The 26,224-nt window shown below is 38.2% G+C and overlaps 2 protein-coding genes across 10 annotated transcripts; one reads left to right on the forward strand and one right to left on the reverse strand.

Annotated features, from left to right (window-relative positions):
- Positions 1-5,175: 5,175 nt before the first annotated feature.
- Positions 5,176-8,724, reverse strand: LOC131435345 (uncharacterized). The gene is made up of 7 exons (XM_058603130.1): positions 7,623-8,724; positions 7,438-7,566; positions 7,248-7,378; positions 7,041-7,190; positions 6,882-6,984; positions 6,283-6,810; positions 5,176-6,219 (listed from the first exon to the last, which is right to left on the reverse strand). The coding sequence occupies exons 1-7, from the start codon at positions 7,944-7,946 to the stop codon at positions 5,569-5,571; spliced, it is 2,016 nt and encodes a 671-aa protein (XP_058459113.1). The 5' UTR covers positions 7,947-8,724; the 3' UTR covers positions 5,176-5,568.
- Positions 8,725-9,129: 405 nt separating this feature from the next.
- On the forward strand, positions 9,130-16,783 carry LOC131435346 (uncharacterized). Of its 9 annotated transcripts, none has more exons than XM_058603138.1 (6): positions 9,212-9,348; positions 12,242-12,288; positions 12,350-12,607; positions 12,668-12,894; positions 14,733-14,843; positions 16,087-16,783. In XM_058603138.1, the coding sequence occupies exons 3-6, from the start codon at positions 12,351-12,353 to the stop codon at positions 16,137-16,139; spliced, it is 648 nt and encodes a 215-aa protein (XP_058459121.1). In that variant the 5' UTR covers positions 9,212-9,348; positions 12,242-12,288; position 12,350; the 3' UTR covers positions 16,140-16,783. The 9 variants fall into 9 exon arrangements, with proteins under 9 accessions (XP_058459114.1, XP_058459115.1, XP_058459116.1 ...); XM_058603134.1 differs by lacking the exon at positions 12,242-12,288 and adding an exon at positions 9,465-9,683 and having other exon boundaries at positions 9,222-9,348; positions 12,331-12,607; XM_058603137.1 differs by having other exon boundaries at positions 9,224-9,348; positions 12,201-12,288.
- The last annotated feature ends 9,441 nt before the right edge of the window (positions 16,784-26,224 follow it).

A 26,224-nucleotide genomic window follows, 5' to 3' on the forward strand; every position in this document is an offset into this window, starting at 1 on the left:
AAAATGTCTGTGTGCGTATGTATGCCTATGTGTATGTGACTAATTATGTCACTCGATTTTTTCAGAGATTGCTGAACCGAATGTTTACAAACTCAGATTCAAATAAAAGATCTTATGGTCTCATAAACTGCTATTCGATTTTATCCCAATCCGACTTCCGGTTCCGGAATTACAAGGTAATATGTGCATATGTATGGGGAAATGCGCACTCAATTTTCTTGGAAATTTCTTAACCGATTTTTACAAACTAAAATAGTAGGTGTTAAAATTCTTTAAAAACTCCGCGAAAACTGATGCAGATCCAACTTCCGGTTACGGTTTTACTGCGCGAAAAGTGATTTTTTTTTTCATTTTTATGGATATTTTTTCGCAAGTGATGGCGAAATTCATCTAGTTGGTAGACCTTGTTAGTTAGTGGATATATATATATATCTGCTTTAGGACTATTAGTCTCCGGAACTCACTTCGATTTCTATGAAACGGTTCAACCGATTTTCACCAATTATGATTCAAATTAAAGCTCTTATTGTCTCAAAAGATACTGAGCAATTTCATTCAGATCAAAACTTTCAAACTATAATACAAAATGTTTCAAAACCGGTTCGTATCGGTTAGGAAGAAGAAAACAACACCGCCTAGCACACAGCGTTCTTTGTTCAATTTTGTGTAGCGTGCAGGGTTTGCCAAATTTAAATCCATTTTTACTTGATATAACTGTTTACAATTAGAAAAGGTAATACTCAAAGAAATTTTTTGATTTTATTCAAGTTTGAAAAAAGAAATCTGGACTGAATCTTCTAGTGATGTTTTCAAAACTATGAGTAATAGGATAAAGGAATCATTACACCACTGTAGAATACATTTACATCGCGTAGAATAACAATACATTTGTTTTGTCGTAAATAAGACTTACTTTACTATGGGTTGCCTATTCAAAATTTATCTTGTACATGAACTTAATGACGAATATTTTTTGTATTTAACGCAGCAATCCAATGTATCCATTTATAAAAGAACTGAATAATATTCAAAGAAGATCTTTTTTATATGGAATTAGAACTGGCTTGTAATATGTTCGCTACAACTGACTTATATTCACTTATATACTGACATAATATGCACTTAACAAACTAGATTAAGTGCATATTATGTCAGTATATAAGTGAATAATGTTTTACCATTTCTCATGAGTTTTTGAAGGAATTATAGATACTTTTTGTTCACGCTTGGGTTAGATATAATTAAATTCAGCTTGAAGAAGAATCGGCCTGACCTCGCAAAAAGACTTTTGTTGGAATTATTCAACAAGTTTCTTGAGCAAAATATTGCTTCACCTGAATGCAGGCGAGTAAAAGTTATTCCCATTCAAAAGCCTGGTAAACCAGCTTCCAACCACAACTCATATAGACCCATCGCAATGTTGTCCTGCACCAGAAAATTGTTCGAAAAAAATATTCGTCGACGTTTCGGCACTTGGATCGAGATGAACGGTTTGTTGTCAGACACTGTTTGGCTTTCGTAGAAAAATTGCTTTCACTCAAAAACAACAAATGACATCTATATTTTTGCACATAAAAAAGAGCATTTGATTCAGATTCTATTCCAACGGTTATAAATAATTACAACCTTTAATAACCAACCTTCACATGGTGATTTGGAAACATTCTCATTATATAAGAGCGGACTCCTCTATAATTTTTACGTGAACGACATTGATAGCTGTCTAGTAACCGGATTTACACTAATGTCGTTTTCGCTTGATGCCAAACCTAACCCAGTTTCCACCCTAACTGCTGTCAAACCGTTTGTTTGAAGCTAGTTTCGAAAGTAGTTGAACTGAAAATGGAGTCAGTTTCGAACCTGGTTTTTAAATCAGGTTTACTCAAAGCCCCGTTGCTAAGTGCGAACCCAACACAGTTTCATGAAAAAAAGTGTTTGTTTGATGAAACTACCCCGGATCAGTTTCAGTTTTCTCAAGCAAAAACGACATAACAGTTCGGCTGAAAAGTTCGTATCGTTTAATAGAAACACACATTTTTTTGCCAAAATTCGTATTTATTATTCAACATGATTGCCATCAGAGGCGATACAGGGATTATAGCGATCTTCCAACTTTTCGATACCATTTTTGTAGTACGATTTGTCCTTTGCCTCAAAATAAGCCTCAGTTTCAGCAATTACCTCTTCATTGCTTCTAAATTTTTTACCAGCGAGCATTCTCTTGAGGTCTGAGAACAGAAAAAAGTCACTGGGGGCCAAATCTGGAGAATACGGTGGATGAGGGAGCAATTCGAAGCCCAATTCGTTCAATTTCAGCATGGTTTTCATCGACTTGTGACACGGTGCATTGTCTTGATGAAACAAAACTTTTTTCTTCTTCAAATGAGGCCGTTTTTTTGAAATTTCGTCCTTCAAATTCTCTAATAACGCTATATAATAGCCACTGTTGATGGCCTTACCGGCCGATTGTTGAGTCTTTCCACGCTTTGGGTTCGGTTCATCGCGTGCAGTCCACTCAGCTGACTGTCGATTGGACTCCGGAGTGAAGTGATGGAGCCATGTTTCGTCCATTGTTATATATCGACGAAAAAAATCGGTTTTATTTCGATATAACAGCTCCAAACACTGCTCAGAATTATCAATTCGTTGTTGTTTTTGATCGATTGTGAGCTCACGCGGCACCCATTTTGCACAAAGCTTTCTCATATCCAAATATTCGTGAATAATATGTCCAACACGTTCCTTTGATATCTTTAGGGTGTCAGCTATCTCGATCAACTTCACTTTACGGTCATTGAAAATCATTTTGTGGATATTTTTCACGTTTTCATCGGTAACAGCCTCTTTTGGACGTCAACTGCGTTCATCGTCTTCGGTGCTCATATGACCAGTACGAAATTTTGCAAACCACTTACGAATTGTTGCTTCGCCCGGTGCAGAGTCTGGATAACACTCATCAAGCTCATTTTTTGGTATCGGCGGCACTTTTTTTCATCAAAAAGTAGTGTTTCATCAACACACGAAATTCCTTTTTTTCCTTTAGCGACTCGACGCAGTCACACAGCGAGATTTTTGCTTGTGAAAAGAAAGTCCATTTGGATATAAACGAAAATGGACTGGCAATATGACCTAAGTTGCTGTGTCATCAATCGGCGTCATCTCAAGTGAGGTGACGCCAACCAGAAATAAGAAGAAGAAGATCATGGCGTGATTTCAGTTACTGAAGCCGAAGCTGTTAACCTGCAAAAATCATTGCAAGATATCTTAGATAACTTGGTCGTTTGGGCTGTTCATCTGGGTATCGAATTATCAGCGGAGAAAACTCAATAGGTTGTGTTTTCAAGAAAGCATGATCCCGCGCAGCTTCATCTTCATATGATGGGAAGAATGATCCAACAGGTTTTGACTTTCAAATACCTCGGGGTGTGGTTTGATTCCAAATGCACGTGGGGAGGACACATTAGGTATCTGATAACGCAATGCCAACAAAGTGTAAAATTTCTTCGAACAATAACAGGATCTTGGTGGGGTGCTCATCTGGTAGATCTAATAAAATTGTATCAGACTAAGATACTTTCAGTGATGGAATATGGATGCGCTTGTTTTCGTTCCGCTGCAAACTCTCATATTATCAAACTGGAGCGAATTCAGTATTCTTGTTTGCGAATTGCCTTAGATTGCATGCAGTCGACTCATACGATAGTTCTGGCAGGAGTTCTTCCATTGAAAGATCGTTTTTGGGAGCTTTCGTCGCGAGATGTGAGGTACTGAATCCTCTAGTTATTAAAAACTTCGAAAGGCTAGTTGAGCTTCAATCTCAAACAAGATTTATTACAGTATATTTTAACCATATGCCACAGGAAATCGACTCTTCAAGATATATTCCTATCTGTGACAGCCTCCTAATCCGTGCAGCGTGAAGTGCTTGGAATCCCGGAACACCTACGCTCGATGGAAATCCCAAAAATATTTACAAGTAAGTTCAGGTATATTGACTCTGAGAACATATTTTACACGGACGGATCACGAATTGAAGAGGCTACTGGGTTCAACAATAATGTTTCGGCTTCATTAAGGTTTCAAGAACCTGCATCTGTTTATATAGCTGAGTTAGCAACAGTTCATTATAGTTTGAGTGTAATCGTCACATTATCTCAAACCATAATTTCCTTTTCACAGATAATCTGAGTGCAATTGAAGCCATTTGCTCAAGCATTGTTGACAAGAATATACCGTTTTCTTGGACAAATAAGACAATACCTATGGTCTGGGTCTCAGCTCATTGCTCCATTCCAGGCAATGAAAGGTCCAACAATTTAGCCAAACGTTGTGCTCTTGAGGGTGAAATTTATGTGCTACCGACTGCTCTCAACGAATACAATAGCGCGTCTCGTCAAAGAACACTTGCCAGCTGACAAGCTATTTAGGATAAAGATTATCTGAGCCGGTGGATGCACTTAATTATTTCTAAAATATGGATAAAGGCATAATTCAGGGGACTGGATGTGAGTAGCGATTTCATTCGTGTGATGTTCAGAATCATGTCCAATCATTACACGTTAGACGCACATCTCCTTCGTATCGGACTTTCCGAGACTAATCATTGTACTTGTGGCGAAGGTTATCGCAACATTGATCATGTCTTTTGGACATGCGAAGAGTATCGTGATGTCAGGTCCCAACTAATAAATTTGCGTACGCAAGGTAGACTATCCATTGTCCCAGTTCGCGACATTCTTGCTTGTTGTGACCTTCCGTGCATGAAAGTTCGTTATCATTTCATCAAGACAATTAGAGTTTCAGTTTAATTATAACCCCTTTTCACATTTATGGTAGCCCCCTAACTCTTTCATGAGTTCAACAAATAGCTAACTTTGAATAAAAATGATATACTGTTAAAAAAAAATCTGAAAAAGCTTATGAGATAGCAGAATATACAAAAATATAAATTTTCTTATCATGTATAGTAACTAATCGTTCGGTTAAAATAATATAGTCGAGCAGGTTTGTTAAATACAGAAATACCTATTATGATTTTTAAAAAAATAGTGGGAAAATGTTTGATTAAATTTAAATCGGTGTAACTATATTTAATTATATTAGGTTAAAAGAGTAAACGGCCTTAAAAAATAATCGTATTAATGAATAACAAAAAAAAATCATTTGATGCTCTAAATACATTTCCCTGCAGGAATCCCTAATAATATCAAACGGAATTGACCAAATCTAAGCCAACATTATCTTATAAATGTATGTGTTGGAGGATGACGTTCATTTTGTATCTAAACGGATAGTAAATCCAATGATGAGCACTCTTCAACCAACCCAATTTAAGATTTGAATATGGCCATGATCAAGCGTATCAATAGATGTGTTTCATAAACAAATATTAAAAAAATCTGTTTAGAACAGTTTAAGAAAAAACACTGCTCTGGAATCAGCATGATCAAAAATGTGGTGTTGGCAATTTCAGAATCTGCGTTAGTTATTAAATTATTTAACATGGTTGTTTTAGGAGTACTATAATTTTATCAATTTCTGCCAAACAGGAAGTTGATGATTTTGTCTTTACGGTGCATTCAATATACGATCTAGCTCATCACAACAGTCACAGACTAGCAGGTTTATAATGATTAACAACAATTGGGGGTATCGTTGATCCTCCTTGGGAAACCGCAAAATACAATGCGCTATTTCATCTGCAATAGATTCTTCTGGTTCGATCGGTTTATTCACCTTTTGACGAACAATTTCTAAACGCAATACGTCAATAGCTGCCAACACTCTTTTTTCAACATTTTGATGAATGATAGCACGAAATTTTAAAAGATTAGTTTCCAAAAATCGCTTCTGTCTCATTGTCAAATGTATGAGTGGATGATTTTCATCTGTTATGGTGCGCTCCATGGCCTCTGCAATGGATGATTGAATTTCTAGATCCTCCAATGAACTAGGTAACTCTTCCGAATACACCAAATGGTCTACCAATGAAGTTACTGAAGTTACCGGCGTTGGAGGTCGAAGGCGTGATTTCTTAAACTTTTCCTGTTCGGTTTGGTATTCATCGATTATTTGAATTTCACCGATTGAAACCCGATGGCGATGGTTTTCGGATTCACTTTGCAAAGACCGTCGTTTCCAAAGCATATTCCAAGGACCACATAGAGTGCTTCTACGACGGACATTAGCTTCGATTTGGTTTCGCATTTTTGTGGCAACCTGTAATCATTAGAACACTATTATGTTTTTTTCCTCATATAATAAAAATTTCTCTGAGTTTACTTGCTCAATCAGCAGACATCCGGCACGAATTACTTGCTTTCGTATTTGAGCTATTATTTCTAGTAACGCGTTACTGGTATACTTGATGGTTTGTCGATCCATCGGTAGTTTTTCCGTTGACATATTACTCAAATCGTTGATCAACTGTCGGGCCGTATCGATGATCTGGGTACTACTGACGGTGGGACTGATAGTCCTATGTATGCTATACGCCATGTTCACGGCATTCTCCACGGATGCACGCGATACCTGTATTTCAACATCCGGTTGCCGTACCTGGATGCTGTGCCACGCTTTCAACATCGCTTTTATCAAGGCCGGTTTGGTACGTTTGTCATACTTACTAGCCAAATTTCTAGCCTTCCTACGTGTCAAAGCTCGATCTAGACGATCCTGCTGGGCAGCTGATTGCAAAATGCGTTGCTGTACGTTACTTTGCGTGTGCTTCAGCAATTTTTCTAGTAGTGTTTGACGTTCGACTTCCGCTTCCTGGGCTGATATGAAAAGTAGTTTGTGACGTTCTTTGCGCTGTTGTAGTAGTAAATAACGATAATTTTAACGATCTAACGAACGAAAGCAAATGTAAATCAATTTCAAACCATGATTTTCTTAGATTCTACGTTTCTTTTTTTCAAGATTGTCATCCTACGAGTTCTGAGATGATCCTTTTCTTTTAGTCTTCGTTTAAGCCTCAAGCGGTACCTGAAAAAATGAGACATTTTCAATAATTGAATAGAAAAATAACTGAATTCAGTTACGATTTTCTTGAAGCTGTGATCAATTCCTTGTTGTGACGGATTTTCAATGTTCTAAGATGACCGTTGAGCATATTTAAATGTTTGTATCTTTCACGACATTTCAGAAACTGTTCTAATTTTTTCTCATGCTTAAAAATAGCTTTTAGTGTTCTGAAAAGCGTATATTTTTAATGTACGATTCAGTTTTCTATAATATGTATACTATGCCTTTGTCTTTTCACTTTTCTTAAAAGATTTGCTGTACATTTTTTGCGTTCCAGTAATCCTTCAAAGTCGTAGTGCTTTTTAACATGCAAAGCTGCTTGCTTGTCGTGATATTCTTTACACCAGGCACGATCCTGTAATATAGAGCTTATTATTATAATAAGTATTATGAAATTACATTCTTCTCGCAAACCAATTTTTGAAGCTCCTTTCGAATTTCGTGTTTGTGATATTTCCACAAATAACTTCTGAATCGATTGAATTCCGATAAAGAACAAACTACTTCGTCTCTATTGTTAGTAATTTTTTGATATCTTAATTCCTGCAAGGGAAAAAACTTATTAATTTAGATTGTTATCGAAATAATTTGTACCTTACATTTTTGATTCTCTCATCCTTATAGAATCTTTGCAAATGCTTGTCGTGAGGCTGTAGATAAGCGTAGGAAACATCGTTTCCCAACGGGTCGGTGAGGTCGAAACCAAAGTCATCCGGTTTGGTCCAAAGGCACTGGCCAAGTAAACCCCGGCTGAAGGTGGGCGGATGTATTGGGCAGGCTTTGGCCGGTAACTTTTGGTCCAAGCCAAGCTTTTCCCATAATGGCAAGCTGCCGTGCTTGGGAAGGGCAGCTACGGGTTTAGGAATTGACTCGTGGAGACGAGAATACCTTGTAGGACGTCGCAGTTGCAAAAATTTTGCCATCTCTAAAAGTCTATTGCCGAAGACAGTTCAACATTTAACAAAATTGGATTGCTGTGATCATTTGTGAATTTTGATTAACTTCTCATGAATCACAAGTTGTGATAAAATAAACAGTTAAATCGACGACACGACCTGCCACTCGACTATCAAAACTGTATCGCAAATTTAACTACCCCTCAGTAACTGGTAATGTCAAATCGAGAACGCTAGTGAATTTTTTTAAACTGGCAGCACAAGTTGATATATTTATTGATTTTGAATAACAGTCACCATAACCTTGGTTACTGCATATCGAAGGCAAGATGAATGTAAACAAAATAAATTTCAGATCGGTTATTATATTACAGAACATTTTAATGGATTTACCTGACTCGAGCGGAATGTAAAAATTGAGGAGTACGAGTTATCTCTTTTATAAAGCCAAGTTCAAAATTCAGGTCTTGACTTGAAACCGTTGTGTGAGAAGGAAGACATGGAAATGACCGACAACGAGCTGAGCGAGGCTAGTGCTCTGCGGTACCTGCATAACGTACGGTAAAATGTTTTCTTTGTGGAATTCCACTAGTAATCCTCGAATAGTGGCCAACAAGGTGAAATACTGTTTCCACTGCTGCGCAATCAACCAAAAATTTTGACACCGGCATATTACACCGAATTCTATTGCCCAGAAAAGCTAGCAGTTGAAGTGTACGGATGAATCGCTGGAAGCAGATCATTGTCCTCGTTCGTTGGTTTTATCCATAGTTTCGATTAAATTCCGAAAATCGAGTTCATTTAAATGCATTTCTGCTTAATTTGGACAAAGTTTAACACTAATAGAACTATTCCACCGCTTTCAAAACATGTTTATTTGTTTTGGGGTTCCTTGGTAACTAGTCCATAGCAACTTAAACAGTGTTGCTCGAGAAGATTATTTTTATCATTTACAAGGGGTCGCTAGATTTGTGGTAACTGACGGTGAATCGTTAGCGAACAGTTTTATTGCTGTTTTTTCTTCGGAGTGTCTGGTCGTGTCGTCGGTTAAATCGTCTGGATTTTGACTCGGAATCCATTTGGAAATCATGTTGAATGGCGAATCTAATTTCAGGCGATATATCTATCGATTCAGCCCATAGTGCACGGTGGTGAGTATTTTGACACATACAGAAATTCACCTCTTATCTCGTCAGGGCAGTAAGGTTGGAGAAAATTTTCAACCGATCAGTACTTATAGACAACTGATACCGGGAAGCCGGGAGTGCGAACATTGAGCAATAGAAATTTCCATTGATGTTACTCAACATTCTAAAACGGGTTAACCACAGTGCCAGACACAGTAGCTTATCGAATTGCCAAAGTTATCTGAAGCTACTGATCAACCAGCAGCCACCAAACAACACATTCGGCCAACCACTAGCCAAAGGTAGTAGGGCGATATATTAAATTTTGTCCGTTTGGGCTGCGTGAACAAGATAAAATCGCGATAATATTGTGCTGCGTCATTCTACATTCTGTACTAACCACCTACCTCTGCGACAGAAAAGGAATATTCACATTTCTAGCAACTAATCAGCAAGGACCTCGCAAACTAATTTAGCACCAACTGCAATTCTGCACGGGATAAATCCATTACCACCCACTCATCCAAACATCTGCCTCCCGTTGCCTGAGTACGCGTGTGTGTGTGCATTTTTGTGCTTGTTCTAATTCTTTAGTGAGAAGAAAAAATGCTAACACTCGCCGTTGTCTTAGCCAGGGGTGAGTTTAAAAAAAATTATAGGTAGTTCTTGAGCAGCATTAATCGTATAGTGTTGCCGTTGAAGCATGTTTCTAAGATTGGCAAAGCATGATTGTGATAAGACCAAATACATACTCTGCTAGATTCAAGATGTGGAAATAGAAAAGGTAGCTGCTCCGCGCGGGTCTGACTGACCGAGCTTGTATTCGGTCATATCTACTTAGCCTCTACCTTATCATTCTGTTATGTTGAAACGGACTATACAATTCAGAGATGCCAGATATTTTCATAGAAAATCTGTATTGCTTTGTATAAAAATTTGTATTTATCTGTATTCCCTAATCAAATGAAATTTCTACAATAAAACGATGATGCTTCCAATAGATTGTGGTTATAGAATGGTAGATTCAATGGGCATTTATTCTTCATATCTTTGTAAGTCAGAACCACGCTCATAGGTATATTCAACGACAAAATGTAATAGCTTTTTTATCAACAACAATTGAATTGTAATTCCATATACTTATCTAGTTTGAAAATGTTGACTTCATAAGTTGACTTGGCATTCCATTGTGCAATATGTAACGTCAAGTCATGTCATACAACTCTCAACAGTCTGACAATAAAGTTTCATGATGCCATGACTTCCTTGAATATCAATTCAAACTATAATATAAATGTATTTCAGTGTTCATCACTTGCTTCATCATCAAATATTTGCAGAAAATAGTTCCATTTTATTTGTGATTTGTCAGTTGAATCATAAACTTTTATCTCGTCACTGCAATCAAATACTAAAAAGACTAGACGGAAAAGTTTGATTTTTTCATTTTTAAAATCTGTACTCTGTTATAAATCTGTATGCGCATGCAAAAATCTATATAAATGGCATCTCTGATACAATCGCAAATGGTCAGTGGTGATTTCGTATGGAAATCGTCACAATATGACGTGTTGTTGTGTTGGTAAACGTAGGCTTGGTACCGTTATCGTAGTAAGTTTGCTTTCGATGTTGGGGTACGTTCGCGCAGTGTTTTGTTTACTTCATGTTTTCCCTTCGTTAGCAAAAACAGACATGCTCGTGTTCATAATTCAAAATTTCACACTTCATTTCTGGTTGGTTTGACCCACCAGCCGGGATCTAAAGATAGCAAAATTCACTGAAAGTTTATATTTTGCACCAAACTATTCTATATTTGCTGCAGATTTTTTTTATAGTAGTCATATATATGGCGTAGTATGTCGTGACGCCCAGGGAAGTACGTTTTGAATCCACGCAATCAAAACCTACTTCTCAAGGCCTAGGATGTGTTTTTTTCTGGAATGAGTCCAAATATATCAATCTGACATCCGAGAGAATGAGTGTTGGTATTTTAAGCGATCACTATTAGCGCAGCGGCATTGAATGAAACAGTTCATTTGGCAAATTATTTGCTTGAGCTGTCGTAAAATAGATAGTATTTTAATCAAGTGCAATTTGGAGATACTTGTAGCTTATTGAGCGTTTTTTTTTGGCGATTAGTGTGCGTGATTTATTTTCAGATCCACGAAAATTCGTTTAATCATAGATAAGAGTTATTTTTGATATGTAAATTTATTACACGTCCTTGTGCATAAATCTATGCACATAGTACAACTATAAAATTACGGATTTGAACATTAATTGTAAATTTTTAAAGTATTTGAAGAACAGTGTGATTGAACTAATTATTCAAAGCTATAGATAATCATTTAATCACGTTTACGTTGCAAACATTCTCTACTAATCCTTGCATCTAACCTATGCAGATGCGTAAAAACGAAGCTAACTGATCATGACATACCGCATGGGCTTACGAAAACATGCCCGATCTGGTCTGGTTGTTTTGCACTCTGCTGTCCTGCGCAGATCTGCGTCCGGTCTCGGCACAGACTCGGTCTGCTTCGGTTATTACCGTGTCAGTTTCCCTTTGTGCATGGCACCAATCATGCTAACGTTTCTGGGATGCGCCAGTCATACCGAAGCATTTAAAGAAGCCGGTTTCTGAGAGAGACGGATCTGCAACTGCCCAGAGTATCAACCGTTCTGCAACGTGGTCTAGTTTTTTTCTGCGACGTACAGCAAACACGCTAAATATAGCAGTGAATAGTATTGTGTTTTTGTTTTTGGGTTTTGCCGGAATTTGGACTGTTGCCGGTGAAGTAACGCATCTTTGGTGAGATTTTAGTAGATAGCAAAACGTGTCTTAGCCCCCCACGAACACCATCGCCATCTTTTTAATTTCTTTGCTCAAAATTTCAACTACATTCATACTACACAGAATAATAAAAATTGCGGGTTGTAGAGGGTTAAGGTTAAGATACACTTTTATGGGAAAATGAATTACTCATTCGGAACGGGACATGGAAGTACAAGTGGCGGTTGATTGACATTCGTTTGATTGAAAAAGGACGAAGGCGAAAAATATTGCGTGTCAGATGTTTCCTGTAATGTCGCCTTCGTTAGCGCCGCGGTATTTGGAACACTAATATTAGTCGTAATTAAATTGCATGTTTAGCTGCTTGCCTGTAGTTCATTTCACAATTATCTGACCTTTAGTGCAGACGTATAGTTGGTGTTCTGCTGTTAAGAATAAGGATCTACGCGTGAGTTCTTAGTTAAATGATATCTACTTTTTGATTCGAAAGCATTTTCCCAACTCACCAGCATGGTTAGACAAGGTCCTCGCCCTCTGGTCATCTGTGGCCCGTCGGGGTCCGGTAAAAGTACCTTGTTGAAAAAGTTGTTCAAGGAATTCCCAGATACTTTTGGATTCAGTGTATCGCACACGACCAGAAAACCGCGTCCCGGAGAAGAAAATGGTGTTCACTATCACTTCGTTTCGGTGGAGGAAATGCAGGCCGCCATCGAGAATGGAGAGTTTATCGAAACTGCCGTCTTCAGTGGCAATATGTATGGTACCAGGTAATATTTCACGTTTAATTTTCAAGCATACCTATTGAAATTGGAAATTTTTGTATGTAGCAAAAAAGCAGTTGAAACTGTCCAACATCATGGCAAAGTTTGTGTTCTCGATATCGAAATTGAGGGCGTTAAACAGGTGCGTAATTCGGAGCGCTTGAATCCGCTGTTGGTGTTTATCAATCCACCATCCGTGGCCGAATTGGAGCGCAGGCTGCGTGGTCGTAAGACCGAGACGGAGGAGAGTTTACAGAAGCGACTTAATACCGCAAGGGTCGAGATTGAGTATGGTAAGTGTGTTCTACTGTTCTTACACAAGCGGGTGCTCATATTTGCCTGTACGGTAGCTCATGTTGCTCGAACTGTTGTCAAAATCACTGTCATTGCCTTTAGTATGAAGTGAAGGGCGCACAAAAAAGTCAGCAATAGGCAAAGATATCATATTAACTAGATATCCAGCTCTCACATTTCCCGAACAAATCATTGGCAACATCCTTTTTCGCGAGCATGGCGCCCTTAGAATAGTCCGCTTCGAATCTCGTACGTAGAAGTAGGGGAGAGATGTCAAGTTTGTGCGCGCCAAAAAAGCAGCACTGCGCACCCATGCAATTGACATGATATGTTTAATGTGATGGCGTTGCTGAACTGAAGATTGATGCGCTCTAAAGCAGCCCTTACACGTGACAATATTATTGTCAATCCAAAGTATTGTCAATACCATCAATCCAATTGGCTTGATAACTTGAGTCCGAGTTTTTCGAAAAATTGAAGCGTTTGGCGCTTTAAATATTGCAAATGAATATTAAAATATTGAGAAAAGAGGTCATTGCACATATTGAACAGTTTCTCTCTGGAGAGAAAGTATTGTCGGATTGATGAGCAAGTTTGATTTTTTGACAATATTTTCGTCAATCCAATGAAGTTTCCATTACACGATCAAAAGTATTGTCAATACTCCTTGTATTGACAATAATATTGTCTCGTGTAAGGGCAGCTTAAGCTGACAGGGTCTGCAATAAGTTAACTTGCTGTTCACGTAAGTTCGTTAACCTTACACGAGTACAAAACCTTCCCTTCGGCGTTTTCGAATCGCATTGAGTACAGATGGGTTCAATAATACTGCAGTTGCGTGAAGAATATTATCGTTCATGCTACGCGAAATGAAATGGCGTCTCTGTTATTAATTGATGTTATATTCACTTATTAACTAAAGTAGGGATGACTATAAAATATATAGTTTTATCTTTTTTCGTATATTGAATTCTTACCTCTGCATAGGAAACAAAGACTGCGTAAAAAAACAAAAGTTTGATCTACGTAAAAAAATATACGCTTGCGGTATGAGGGTAAGGCTAGAGCCATACAAGGCGAAATGCATTCACGCACGGAGTGAGGAACTCCCAAGCAACTCGTTTCGCTTCATGCAATTACCCACTAAACACTCCAAACCTACTTCCCCGGAATCATCGCAGTGGGATAAAATTATATCTACTGGGAAAACTGTACACGTGTCCAATCAGGTTGCACTCCGCAGTGTTTCATCACAATTCGAATTCTGCCTTCATCGTGTTCACCTGTTCAACCGTATACCTGCGACATCCTTCCAGCAAGAGAACACTTCACACACCGCATCACCAATCCACTTCACTCTCTTACTTCTGCCGGACACCACTTTCGAAGCTTTTTTCGTTGGTGTTGCTCGGATAGGAAAATTACGGGCTCGAGTTTCGTCTTTGTGGTAACTTTTTAGCAAACTTTCAATTCTACTGTCTCATTCGTTAGTCTGTTTCGAATCTGTTCTGTTGTGTTTTTCGTTAGATACTAAGAAAACCTGGTTCAAGACAAGACTGATGTACTAGCTTAAACTCGAGGGAACAGCATTGATTGCTACTCCCTTACAAATTGCACCGAAAATCAGCCGATGGCCTAAACTGAGTTTGACAAACCATTCAATGTACAATTCCTAGTAAATTCAGAGACTTGATTGAAAAAACGGGGAGGAACGTTAGTCTGTTGTTTGTTGTTACTGGAAACCGAATATATATTTTTTTTACTTTACAATTTCCTGTTATCAACTTTAACCGCTATTGTATCACCAAATGCCTTTCTTTATTAACTCTCTTTGTAGGGAATACCGCTGGAAACTTCCACATCGTAGTCCACAACAGCAATTTGAAGCAGGCGTACGCAGATTTGCGAGATTTTGTCGTGCGTGAATTGGAAACACAACAGAATCAAGGTATCAACGTTACACTGACCCGTGTGTCCCAGAATGATGACTAAACACCTACACGCAGACCGTGCGTTTTGAGTGAATTTAATCGTTTACGTAGGATTACTCATTGTCGAAAGCGAAGCAAAGGCCATGAGAAACGTGCCGCTCTTCGAACTTTTTACCTAATCCAAGGACCGTTTTCATCATCCGTCATCCACTAACACTAAAACGAATCTAATACGAACCATTTCTCTGACAAATATTCTACTACGCTGTATTTTATGCGCCATTCCAATCGTTTGTCTACAACAAAACTTCGATTTTAAATTATTGTGCAAGGTCCCAGTAGAACATCAGTAGTTACAGTATAATGAACAGGTTAAAAGCTTTACATACCTGACTTGTTCATGATGCTTACTAGTAGAATGCATACTAAGTATCAACATAGAACGACTAAAATTAAAGCATACATCGTTAAATAGAAAAAGTGAACGTACGAATTTATTTTGACCAACTGTTGAAACAGCAGTCATTTTCTCATGAATCAGTTTTCTCTGTTTGAACATTGCAAACGGATTAGTTATATGTAGTTCTTACCAAACATAGCAATTGATGTACGTATAGGATGAAAATGAACAATTTAGTCAAAATGCACATTCCAAAAAATATGATTTTGCTTATTTTATACTTTAATCTCTTAACATTTGATTTTTCATTGCTGTAGTTACTAATAAACTCTGAAAGTGCTAAATAAGTTAGTAGAATTAAATATACTTTTAAAAAAGTAAAGCATTTAACAATGGTCCCATTTTAAAATTGGTGCTGCGCTTGTGAATTGAGGGACAAGGAGGAATCATTTTAACCGATGTTGTACGGGTCTAGTGCTATCGGGAACACGAAACATGTTTATCAGAATTATTTCCCCTCAGACCAGCAAAGCTATTCTATTAGTTAGTCATGTACTAATTTGTTGCATGTAAATAAATGTGTTAGGTTTGGTTGAATGAGTACCGAACAACTAATGCGGCTAGTTGAGCTGTTCTATTCTCAAGTATTAAGTGTGCTGATTTATTAAGTTTTGTCTTTGTGCTTCCTAAAATTGTTTGTCAGGCGGCTGGCACGAAAACTGTTCTGTGCACAATTAACACCTGGATTCTAACCTTCCCTTACTGAACATAATTATTTATGTTTACTTTCTCTTCTTATTTCCGCTTCCACGTTTTCTGAATGTATCGCATCGAACGGTTTCCACTACAAACTACAATAGATAATCGTTTTATACCAACGTTAGTTACAGGATACAAGGGGATTGAAGCCTGATCTGTTTCATTAGATAAAACAGGGATGTGTAGATGCGTAATTACTGTTTGTGTATTGTTAAAAGAAAAACTAGTGCTGCAAACACACACATACATTTACTCTGGATGCTTTTTCATAACATAATGAATTATTTGTAAACAGTCACGACAGTAATCAACTCCCACTGAAAGTAGCTGTTAAACAAATACAAATTTACTATTGTAATTAGAGTTCAGAAGTGTTGATAAGGAAAGAATGATCGAGGAGGAATGAAGACATAAGTTATAAGCTATTTACAAGGCCGATGGGAAATTAACTGCTTTTTCGTTGTTAGCAATGATTTCTAGACTGTTTTGATCCACTTTTCTTCCTCATATTTTACGTGATCAGTTTTTTTTCTTTCTACCATGTGACCAACCGGATTGAGGGCTAGTATTACGAAATAAATAAGATCCAACAAAACCAATAGAGAGGCAAGGATGACCTGTCTTGACAGTTTATTTTTAGCATGCTTTTTGGATCGTGAAATATTCATTACTGAGCCGGAAGGTACACTGTATGTAATAAGAACGATTTTAAATTAAAGGATTTGTTTATCCTTTTCAAACGACGGTCCTTTAGTATATACCAATAAACGATGTTTAACTTTTAGTAAATATATGGAAATAGAAGCTTTTTCTAATTGCGAGTGGTAATATCATCTCAATAAAACATAACATTCATTCAAGTATGAATTATGAAATCTAACTAAATCAAAATTATAAGGAGTTGGGCTAAAACTATGTTGAACTGTAAAATGAAAACATAACAGTTCGGCTGAAAAGTTCGTATCGTTTAATAGAAACACACATTTTTTTGCCAAAATTCGTTTTTATTATTCAACATAATTGCCATCAGAGGCTATACAGCGATTATAGCGATCTTCCAACTTTTCGATACCATTTTTGTAGCATTTTTGTCCTTTGCCTTTAAATAGGCCTCAGTTTCAGCGATTACCTCTTCATTGCTTCTAAATTTTTTACCAGCGAGCATTCTCTTGAGGTCTGAGAACCGGAAAAAGTCACTGGGGGCCAAATCTGGAGAATACGGTGGATGAGCGAGCAATTCGAAGCCCAATTCGTTAAATTTCAGCATGGTTTTCATCGACTCGTGACACGGTGCATTTTCTTGATGAAACAAAACTTTTTTCTTTTTCAAATGAGGCCGTTTTTTTTAAATTTCGTCCTTCAAACGCTCTAATAACGTTATATAATAGTCACTGTTGATAGTTTTTCCCTTTTCAAGGTAGTCGATGAAAATTATACCATGCGAATCCCAAAATACAGACGCCATAACCTTACCGGCCGATTGTTGAGTCTTCCCACGCTTTGGGTTCGGTTCATCGCGTGCAGTTCACTCAGCTGACAGTCGATTGGACTCCGGAGTGAAGTGATGGAGCCATGTTTCGTCCATTGTTATATATCGACGAAAAAAATCGGTTTTATTTCGATATAACAGCTCCAAACACTGCTCAGAATCATCAATTCGTTGTTGTTTTTGATCGATTGTGAGCTCACGCGGCACCCATTTTGCACAAAGCTTTCTCATATCCAAATATTCGTGAATAATATGTCCAACACGTTCCTTTGATATCTTTAGGGTGTCAGCTATCTCGATCAACTTCACTTTACGGTCATTGAAAATCATTTTGTGGATTTTTTTCACGTTTTCAACGGTAACAGCCTCTTTTGGACGTCCACTGCGTTTATCGTCTTCGGTGCTCATATGACCAGTACGAAATTTTGCAAACCACTTACGAATTGTGGCTTCGCCCGGTGCAGAGTCTGGATAACACTCATCAAGCCATTTTTTGGTATCGGCGGCACTTTTTTTCATCAAAAAGTACACCCCGATTCTGAAATCCAACGGATTTGTGATACGAACGAATCTTCACTTTCGTTCGAGTTCGAATTTTGCATTCTTTATTCCGTTCGACTTGTATGATTCGATCGACTCTCGTTCGGGAACCCTCGAAATTTCGAACACTAACCATCAAAACTGTCACCACTACTTATGTACGATTCAGACGATCCGGCTCCTTCCGTCACAGTCAACCTTCGTCACCGTCACCGTCAACATTAATTACATGCATTCTTTTGGAGCCATTCACACGTAACGTCACCGTCACGGAACGTCTTGACGGACGGAGCGTGTGAACGTTCCGGTAAAGAAATTATTGAACTAATTTTGACGGAAGCTGACGTTCCAGTGACGGTGACGGAAGAAGGTGGACCGTCTGAATCGTACATTACTCGTCAATCGAGTAATGTTCGAAAATTTAACAACTCGAACGAAGTTCATACCAAACTCGAACGGAATGCAGAATGGAAATTTCAAATTCTATCGGAATATTTTGAATCGATCGACGTACAGAATAGGGGTGGTAGTGTTTCATCAACACACGAAATTCCTTTTTTCCATTTTTTTCACAATAACAAAAGTAGCTTCACTCAAAATGCAATATCTCACAACTAGTAATCAGACAGCTGTCAAATTTATACACGTATCTTTTGAAGGTTGGTACTAACTGAAAATGGTATGGATTCAAGGATAATTTTTTTTTAAATAATACCATTTAATTCTGTTATAAGTATATCACGTCACTATACAAATTCACTATGTATCTCACGACACTATAAATCTTGTATAATAAACGTCACATCACATATGCACATTTCGAATACAATTTATATTCTTCTTCAGTGTGATAGTTTTGTTTAGTTATTGGAAGAAGAATATAAATTGTATTCGAAATGTGCACATGTGATGTGACGTTTATTATACAAGATTTATAGTGTCGTGAGATACATAGTGAATTTGTATAGTGACGTGATATACTTATAACAGAATTAAATGGTATTATTTGAAAAAAAATTAATCCTTGTAAAATAATTCTGTTCAAACACTCAAACGAAAAGTTAATGGTATGGATTTAATTCTAGTGGGGCCTTCTCATAGAAACGATACGAACTTTTCAGCCGATCTGTTAATTTACAATTGTTTTATGTGGAACAGAGAAAAGCCCGGTGGAGTTAGTTTCTGTCAAACTTGCTTTCCAGCAGACATAAAACCTCATCGTTTTTTGCATCAACTGATTACAATCATCCAAATGTTTTTTTTACATGACACTGCAAAATCGAGCAAAACACTTTCAACAAGCCGTGCAATTCTACAGTTGAACAGGTTTGGTTAGTCGATGACGTTCCGGAAGTACCAAAAAAGTTGATCGTGTACTCAAAACTGAAAATCACTCCTAAAATTGATTGAAACCTAAAACAAGTTCAAGACGGCTGTACAACTTAATAAGACTAAAACGAATCCTTATTTTGGGCATTGAGAAATAAAAGATGAAGAAGAGTGGAAAGATGACTCGGGATGTGACAGAGATGAAGAGATGGAACAAAATGTCCGCTCAGGTTAATTAACAGAGTATCCCAAATATGACGATTGGTATTCAAAGTATTCTTCCGTTATTTTTCATTTATAGTAAAATAAACCACCCTCATTTTAAGTATTTAATATTCGTTTCCCTTAACACATTTCCTAGATAAATCAGTTGTTCGCGCCTAGATATTAAATTACTCAAGCTTCACTAAACTCAGATCTTGACAAAACCATACGAAGTAGTCAAATTTTAGAAAACCACACAACAAACTGTGTGAATGAATTACTTATGCAGGAGATGCGCATCGTATGATGAATGACAAATAAAACCATTTTACTTGGAAAACCAAAATAAAAAGAAACCGCATAACGTTGGAAATCCACGCGAAAAATTCGAAATACCTAAACGGGGTTTTCCAAAGTTACGTTTATTCGATTTTTGTATTCATATCTTGTATTTGTAGAAACGTCGAACGGTAGCCCAATGAATTGTCCAACGAGAGCTCATTTCGTGACTTATGTTGTTCGATTTTGAAGCAGATCATTGAACCGTGAACAACTATTGACAGCTCAATTCGATCTACAAATGCAACAGACAACACCACAGAAGAGAAACCATTATCACTTCAACTTTGCAGATCAACTATCACAACTTCATGCCGTTCCAACACGCTGAACGAACACGTGGAAGCTAATCGTTTCATCTCGCCCAGTTTGCAGTTCAAGAGACGCTCAAAATTCAACAAAATGGTTCCACTTTCTCAGTGGGTAGTGCGCTCCCATGGACAATTCTTGCCCTAAATCTTCATTACCTTGAAAAGCTTTAATATAAATAAACCCGGAATTTCAAACTCTTTCTCATTAAACCTGGTTCGATGGTTTAGAGTATAAAGTACTGGTCTCGCAATCCTGTTGTCGTGTGTTTGAGTCCTGACGTAAAAGGATTCTTAGTATCAGTAGTTTAATAAAACTTTATTGGGCTTTTTTGTCACTTCTCTCTAAGGGTCACGCTCGTGCACAATTTTTTGTACCCCCTTCACAATGTTTTACGGGGGAAAATATTGAAGTCATTCCTTTTTGCTTTGTTTAAAAAACCAATATTTTAGTGAAAAATAATTGCTGAACTTTCATTTAGGTAACTTTATAGGTAGGATTTATTGTTATGAAATAGTAACTTTATAGGTTAGCTTCCAAACTTATATCAAATTTTACTCATACATCTTTTCGCAATTATGAACTTCACTGTTTGGGTCATGAATGATGATTTTAATTAATACTGAGTCCACATACTTCATAGGATGAAAGATGTTTAGTGGTGGCCCATTGATTCTGAAACCCAATAGCAATCAAACCTTTTTTTGTAGAAGTTTATTATTTAGTTCATCCTTGAAAATTCTCTCGTTGTAATTGCTATGCTATGGACAATACTGATGGGGAGAGTTAAATTCAAATGAATGGTATTAAGGTCCCATATGGAATTCCTGAATTTCATCCGGATCCGACTTCCGGTTGCTGAATCACAATGTGATGAGTGTTGAAAATTGTTCAAACACTCATATAAACGACGACTTAAAAAAGTAACGAAATGTTCAAATCTGATCTTGAATCTATTTCGAAATTCTGCTTTTGTAAGTTGTAGCACAGACTAACAGACATGACACTATAAGTAAATTCAAATATTCTACAAAGCCTGATGGAATCATTATATAAGACAAGGGGTAAACCGATAGCGAATAGATAGAGATCTATATTGAGCTGCGCGTATTATTCGCTATCGGTTTACCCCTTGTCTTATAAAAGGTGATTTTTTTGAGGTTAGGATTTTCATGCATTAGTATTTGCTCAGATTTTTTGAGGTTATGATTTTCATGCATTATTATTTGCTCAGTATGCTCTGACATTTCATCATGAATAGACTTACTAACGAGCAACGCTTGCAAATCAGTGAATGGGCCCTAGAAAAGTTGGCAGAAAATCCGCTTTTTTATCGACAAATTTTGTTCAGCGATGAGGCTCATTTCTGGTTGAATGGCTACGTAAATAAGCAAAATTGCCGCATTTGGAGTGAAGAGCAACCAGAAGCCGTTCAAGAACTGCCCATGCATCCCGAAAAATGCACTGTTTGGTGTGGTTTGTACGCTGGTGGAATCATTGGACCGTATTTTTTCAAAGATGCTGTTGGACGCAACGTTACAGTGAATGGCGATCGCTATCGTTCGATGCTAACAAACTTTTTGTTGCCAAAAATGGAAGAACTGAACTTGGTTGACATGTGGTTTCAACAAGATGGCGCTACATGCCACACAGCTCGCGATTCTATGGCCATTTTGAGGGAAAACTTCGGAGAACAATTCATCTCAAGAAATGGACCGGTAAGTTGGCCACCAAGATCATGCGATTTGACGCCTTTAGACTATTTTTTGTGGGGCTACGTCAAGTCTAAAATCTACAGAAATAAGCCAGTAACTATTCCAGCTTTGGAAGACAACATTTCCGAAGAAATTCGGGCTATTCCGGCCGAAATGCTCGAAAAAGTTGCCCAAAATTGGACTTTCCGAATGGACCACCTAAGACGCAGCCGCGGTCAACATTTAAATGAAATTATCTTCAAAAAGTAAATGTCATGTACCAATCTAACGTTTAAAATAAAGAACCGATGAGATTTTGCAAATTTTATGCGTTTTATTGTTTAAAAAAGTTCTCAAGCTCTTAAAAAATCACCCTGTATAATGATTCCATCAGGCTTTGTAGAATATTTGAAAAATCGTCGCAATAAATTTGGGGATTTGGTTGATAGTATATTTAACGTTTTTAGTAAAGTTTGAAGGAAACAATTTATTTTTCTCCTCGTTGTTCAGAATAACGACTTCTAATGTACTTGGAACCGATTATTGATATATACATTGCTGTAATATTTATACTTTTTAGTTAGTTTTTTGTTCATTATCGGGTCCGATGTAAAAAGAACTTGTAGTCATCTAGGCTGTTTTAGATTGTGTTGTGTCTTTCGGGTTTAAAGTAGACAATCGCGTTTACATTTACGACTTTTATTTATTAAAAGAGACATCGAGCGTTATAAAAAACTGTTAAAAATGTTTCAAAAAAAGTGTAACCGTACTTCTGAAACTTTTATTTTATACTGCAAGAAAGTGTTGCCAGAAATCATGCGAAATTAAACGACTCCATAAAAAGCATATACAACATTTCTTCCCTCCATTCGAAAGAATCATCTACGGCGAATACTTGCGAGGAGGACGACGGTCTCTTGTTGAACGGCGCACGGTGACCGGTAAAGGCTCTTGAGAAACCGGTGTGTTGTCCAGACTTGCAGATGGAGTGTAGTACTCTGCAGAAGCTTGATTTGAATTTCCGTTTCCGGAGTTGCTTGGAGTTGATGGCACATTCAAAGAGCTCCCGTCATTGTTGTAGAAATGGACACGCCTTGAAGTACTCTGTTGACCTAAATCTTCAGTGTTCAATGTATCAGTTGTCTTAGGCCCTTGAGGATCAATTCTGGAGCGAATTTGATCTATGTGTCGTTTGATGCGTTTCCCATCGTAGTCAATTTCATAATGAAGATCTCCTAGGCGAGTCGCAATCACACCAGCTAACCACTTTTCCAAATGGGAAATACCTGAGAGAAAAAACACTTTTTGTCCCGAGGTAAATTCGCGTACAGATGGCTCAAAATTGGTCTCTTGCTTTAACGTAACTCTTTGTTTAACATCCTCCGGTTTAAGTCCAATCGTGTTCTGATATTACGTCCCATGAACAGCATAGATGGTGACTCTCCAGTGGTAGTATGAGGAGCTAGACGATATCGTTGCAAAAAGTTATTCAAGTTCGAATGTAATGTAGATGGAGTGGTTCCCATAGCCTTAAGTGCGTCTTTAGTTGTTTGCACGTAACGTTCGGCCTGCCCGTTTGTTGCTGGGTGATAAGGAGCTGATTGCTTGTGAAATTTAACGCCACTTTTGCGCAAAAAATCTTTAAATTCCGCTGCTGCAAATTGCGGACCGTTGTCTGATACAACAGTAACAGGTACTCCATAACTCGAAAACAGTTCATCCATAATACGAATAGTGGCCACAGTTGTCGTTGTATTAGTAATTTTTACCTCTAGCCATTTACTATATGCATCCACTACGATGAGCAGCATCGAACCTGCTACCGGACCAGCATAATCTAGATGTATCCTTTCCCAAGGTCCATTGGGATACAGCCAGTGATGTTCGCTAAACTTCGGCAGAGCATGGGAATGACGAGCGCACTCGGAGCACGATTTAGCTACCTTCTCGATATCAGCATCAATTCCCGGCCAGTACACAAACGAACGAGCAAGTCCTTTCATTTTCACTATTCCAATATGCGATACATGAAGATCATCCAGCACAGACTGTCGAAGAGCAGGGGGAATTACTACACGATGTTCAAATAATAAACAGTTTGAAGAAAGACTATATTTGCTTTCTGCCCCCAAACCATATTTACTTGCGTCGGTGGCCAATATCAAAGGAAGATCCGGATCATACGGCATTAGCACCTGTGGCGAGATAAGAGCAGATTTTATGTCCTCGTATGCTGCTGCTCTTGCTGGTGTCCATTCGAAACTTTCTTCTCCTAACATTTCTCGCAGACATCGAGATCGTGTGGAAAGATTAGGAATAAAAGCGTTATAGTATGTGGCTTTCCCTAAAAACAGGTGCATTTCGTCTGGATTCGATGGGCGAGGAGCGTCTCGTATTGCTTCAATGTGTTGGTCTGATTTGTGCAATCCATTTGCATCGATCTTATGGCCCAGGCATTCGAGAGCCGGGGTGGCGAAAACACATTTCGAACGGTTCAATCGTAAACCGTAATTTTTCAGTCTATCGAAAACTGCTGTCAGTGCAATAAGTAAATTTTCAAAACTATCTGCAAAGACTATGATATCGCCATAGAAATTAATAACATTAGGCAAACCTTTTAACACGGATTCCATACGGCGTTGCCAGATTGCTGGTATGTTTGCTGCACCATATACCGCTCTAGTTGGACGAACTAATCCATGTGTTGGTGTGTTGAGAGTAAGGACATGTCGAAACTCTGCATCGATTTGGAGGTGAGTGTAAGCGTCTGTCACATCGAGATGACAGAACAAACGGGCTCCTTGCATGCGATTAAAAATGGTTTCGATCTTGGGGATCGGGTGTTCGTCAATAATCATCCGGGGATTTACAGTAGGTTTGTAATTTCCGGTGATACGTAAATTTCCATTCTTTTTCACAACGATGTGAGTGGGAGATGCCCATTCCGAATAGTCGACTCGTTCGTAAACACCTGCCCTCAACTTTTTTTCGATCTCTTGGGCGTATCGGCTTTTCAGCGCCAACGGTACATCTCGAGCTTTTGCGAATACTGGTGTTGTTCCGGACTTGAGGTGTACTGATGCCGGAGGACCTTTGAGAGTACCGGGAATATCACTGAACACATCATCGTAGTGAGACAACAACTGTAACATAGCTTTCTGTTGATGCGTCGAAATGGTAGCAGAAATAGAGTCCAGGCACTTTACGTGATCATTTTTCGTGAAAAGCTCATTTAAATTCACTTCGGGAACAAACTGAGAAATCCAATCTCTACCAAACAGCGTGTCGTAATCTTCGTTAACAACATACAATTCAAGCCGACGTGTAGTAGAACCTATACTAGCGTTCACAGGAAGACGTCCTAAACAAGAGATACGATGACCCGTATAACTGGTAAATTGACGGTCCGATTCCAACAACCTAAACGTTGGTTTGATGATACGGAGTTTTCGTTCACTAATAATGCTACACGGAGCACCAGTATCTACTTCCATGTCCAACCTTTTCCCGTCGATGGTGACGGCTATGACTCGTTTTCCGGAAGTGTTGACGGAATGAATTTTACTCAACGATTGAACTATGTCCGTTCCAGAGGTTGATATTTCTTCGGATTCCACCTGGGATGTGGTACGTTCCTGTGATTGCTGTCTACTGGATCGACACACTTTAGCGATGTGGCCCTTTTTTTCACACTTGTAGCACTTTATGTCGCGGAATTTGCATTGATTTCTCGGGTGATTTCCACCACATCCACTGCAATCACATTCTCCAGATGACTGTATGTTCCGCATCTTTTGTGACGGCGATGACGAAATTGCCTTTCTCATTCTCGGTCTTTCGTAACCTAATTTACTGACAGGTTCAGCAGCATGTGGCTGAGCAGTACGTACTTCTTTGGTTGTATTTCGAGTGGCTTCCAAGGTGTGTGCGATCTCGAAAGCTGCTTTGAATGTGGTGGGTTTCTTAGCAATAATTTCATCACACATTTCACGCGATCCAAGGCCATGCAGAAGTTGCTCAATTAGCATTCTGTCAAGAAAATCGTCATACTCACATTGTGCTGCACCTTGTCGAAGTCTAAGAGCAAAACTTGAGACAGGCTCGCCATTTTGTTGCACAATCCCGCGAAATTTTATACTCTCTACGTACTTGTCTTTTGCCTGGTCAAAATGATTCACTAATAATGTACGAAGTTCTTCGTAAGTGAGGTTTTCTGGATTGCGGGGACTGACCAGAAACTTAATAGCATTATTTAGTTCCGTTCCCATGTGCACTCGAGCATAGTGTGCGTATTGAGGAAAAGGAATATTACTAAGCTGCAACGCCCATCCAAAG

This window comes from Malaya genurostris, chromosome 3, assembly GCF_030247185.1.
Source record: "Malaya genurostris strain Urasoe2022 chromosome 3, Malgen_1.1, whole genome shotgun sequence".
NCBI classification, from domain to species: Eukaryota; Metazoa; Arthropoda; class Insecta; order Diptera; family Culicidae; genus Malaya; species Malaya genurostris.

Bases quoted from the DNA above. Each gene is read 5' to 3' on its own strand.
- LOC131435345 (XM_058603130.1), bottom strand. From the start codon at position 7,946: ATGGCAAAATTTTTGCAACTGCGACGTCCTACAAGGTATTCTCGTCTC. The intron at 7,567-7,622 runs GTAAGGTACAAA...TTTCCCTTGCAG, and splicing joins AGGATGAGAGAATCAAAAAT to GAATTAAGATATCAAAAAAT. The intron at 7,379-7,437 runs GTTTGCGAGAAG...TCTATATTACAG, and splicing joins GAAAGGAGCTTCAAAAATTG to GATCGTGCCTGGTGTAAAGA.
- LOC131435346 (XM_058603131.1), top strand. From the start codon at position 9,216: ATGTTACTCAACATTCTAAAACGGGTTAACCACAGTGCCAGACACAGT. The intron at 9,349-12,330 runs GTAGTAGGGCGA...TTGATTCGAAAG, and splicing joins CGGCCAACCACTAGCCAAAG to CATTTTCCCAACTCACCAGC. The intron at 12,608-12,667 runs GTAATATTTCAC...TTTTGTATGTAG, and splicing joins GGCAATATGTATGGTACCAG to CAAAAAAGCAGTTGAAACTG.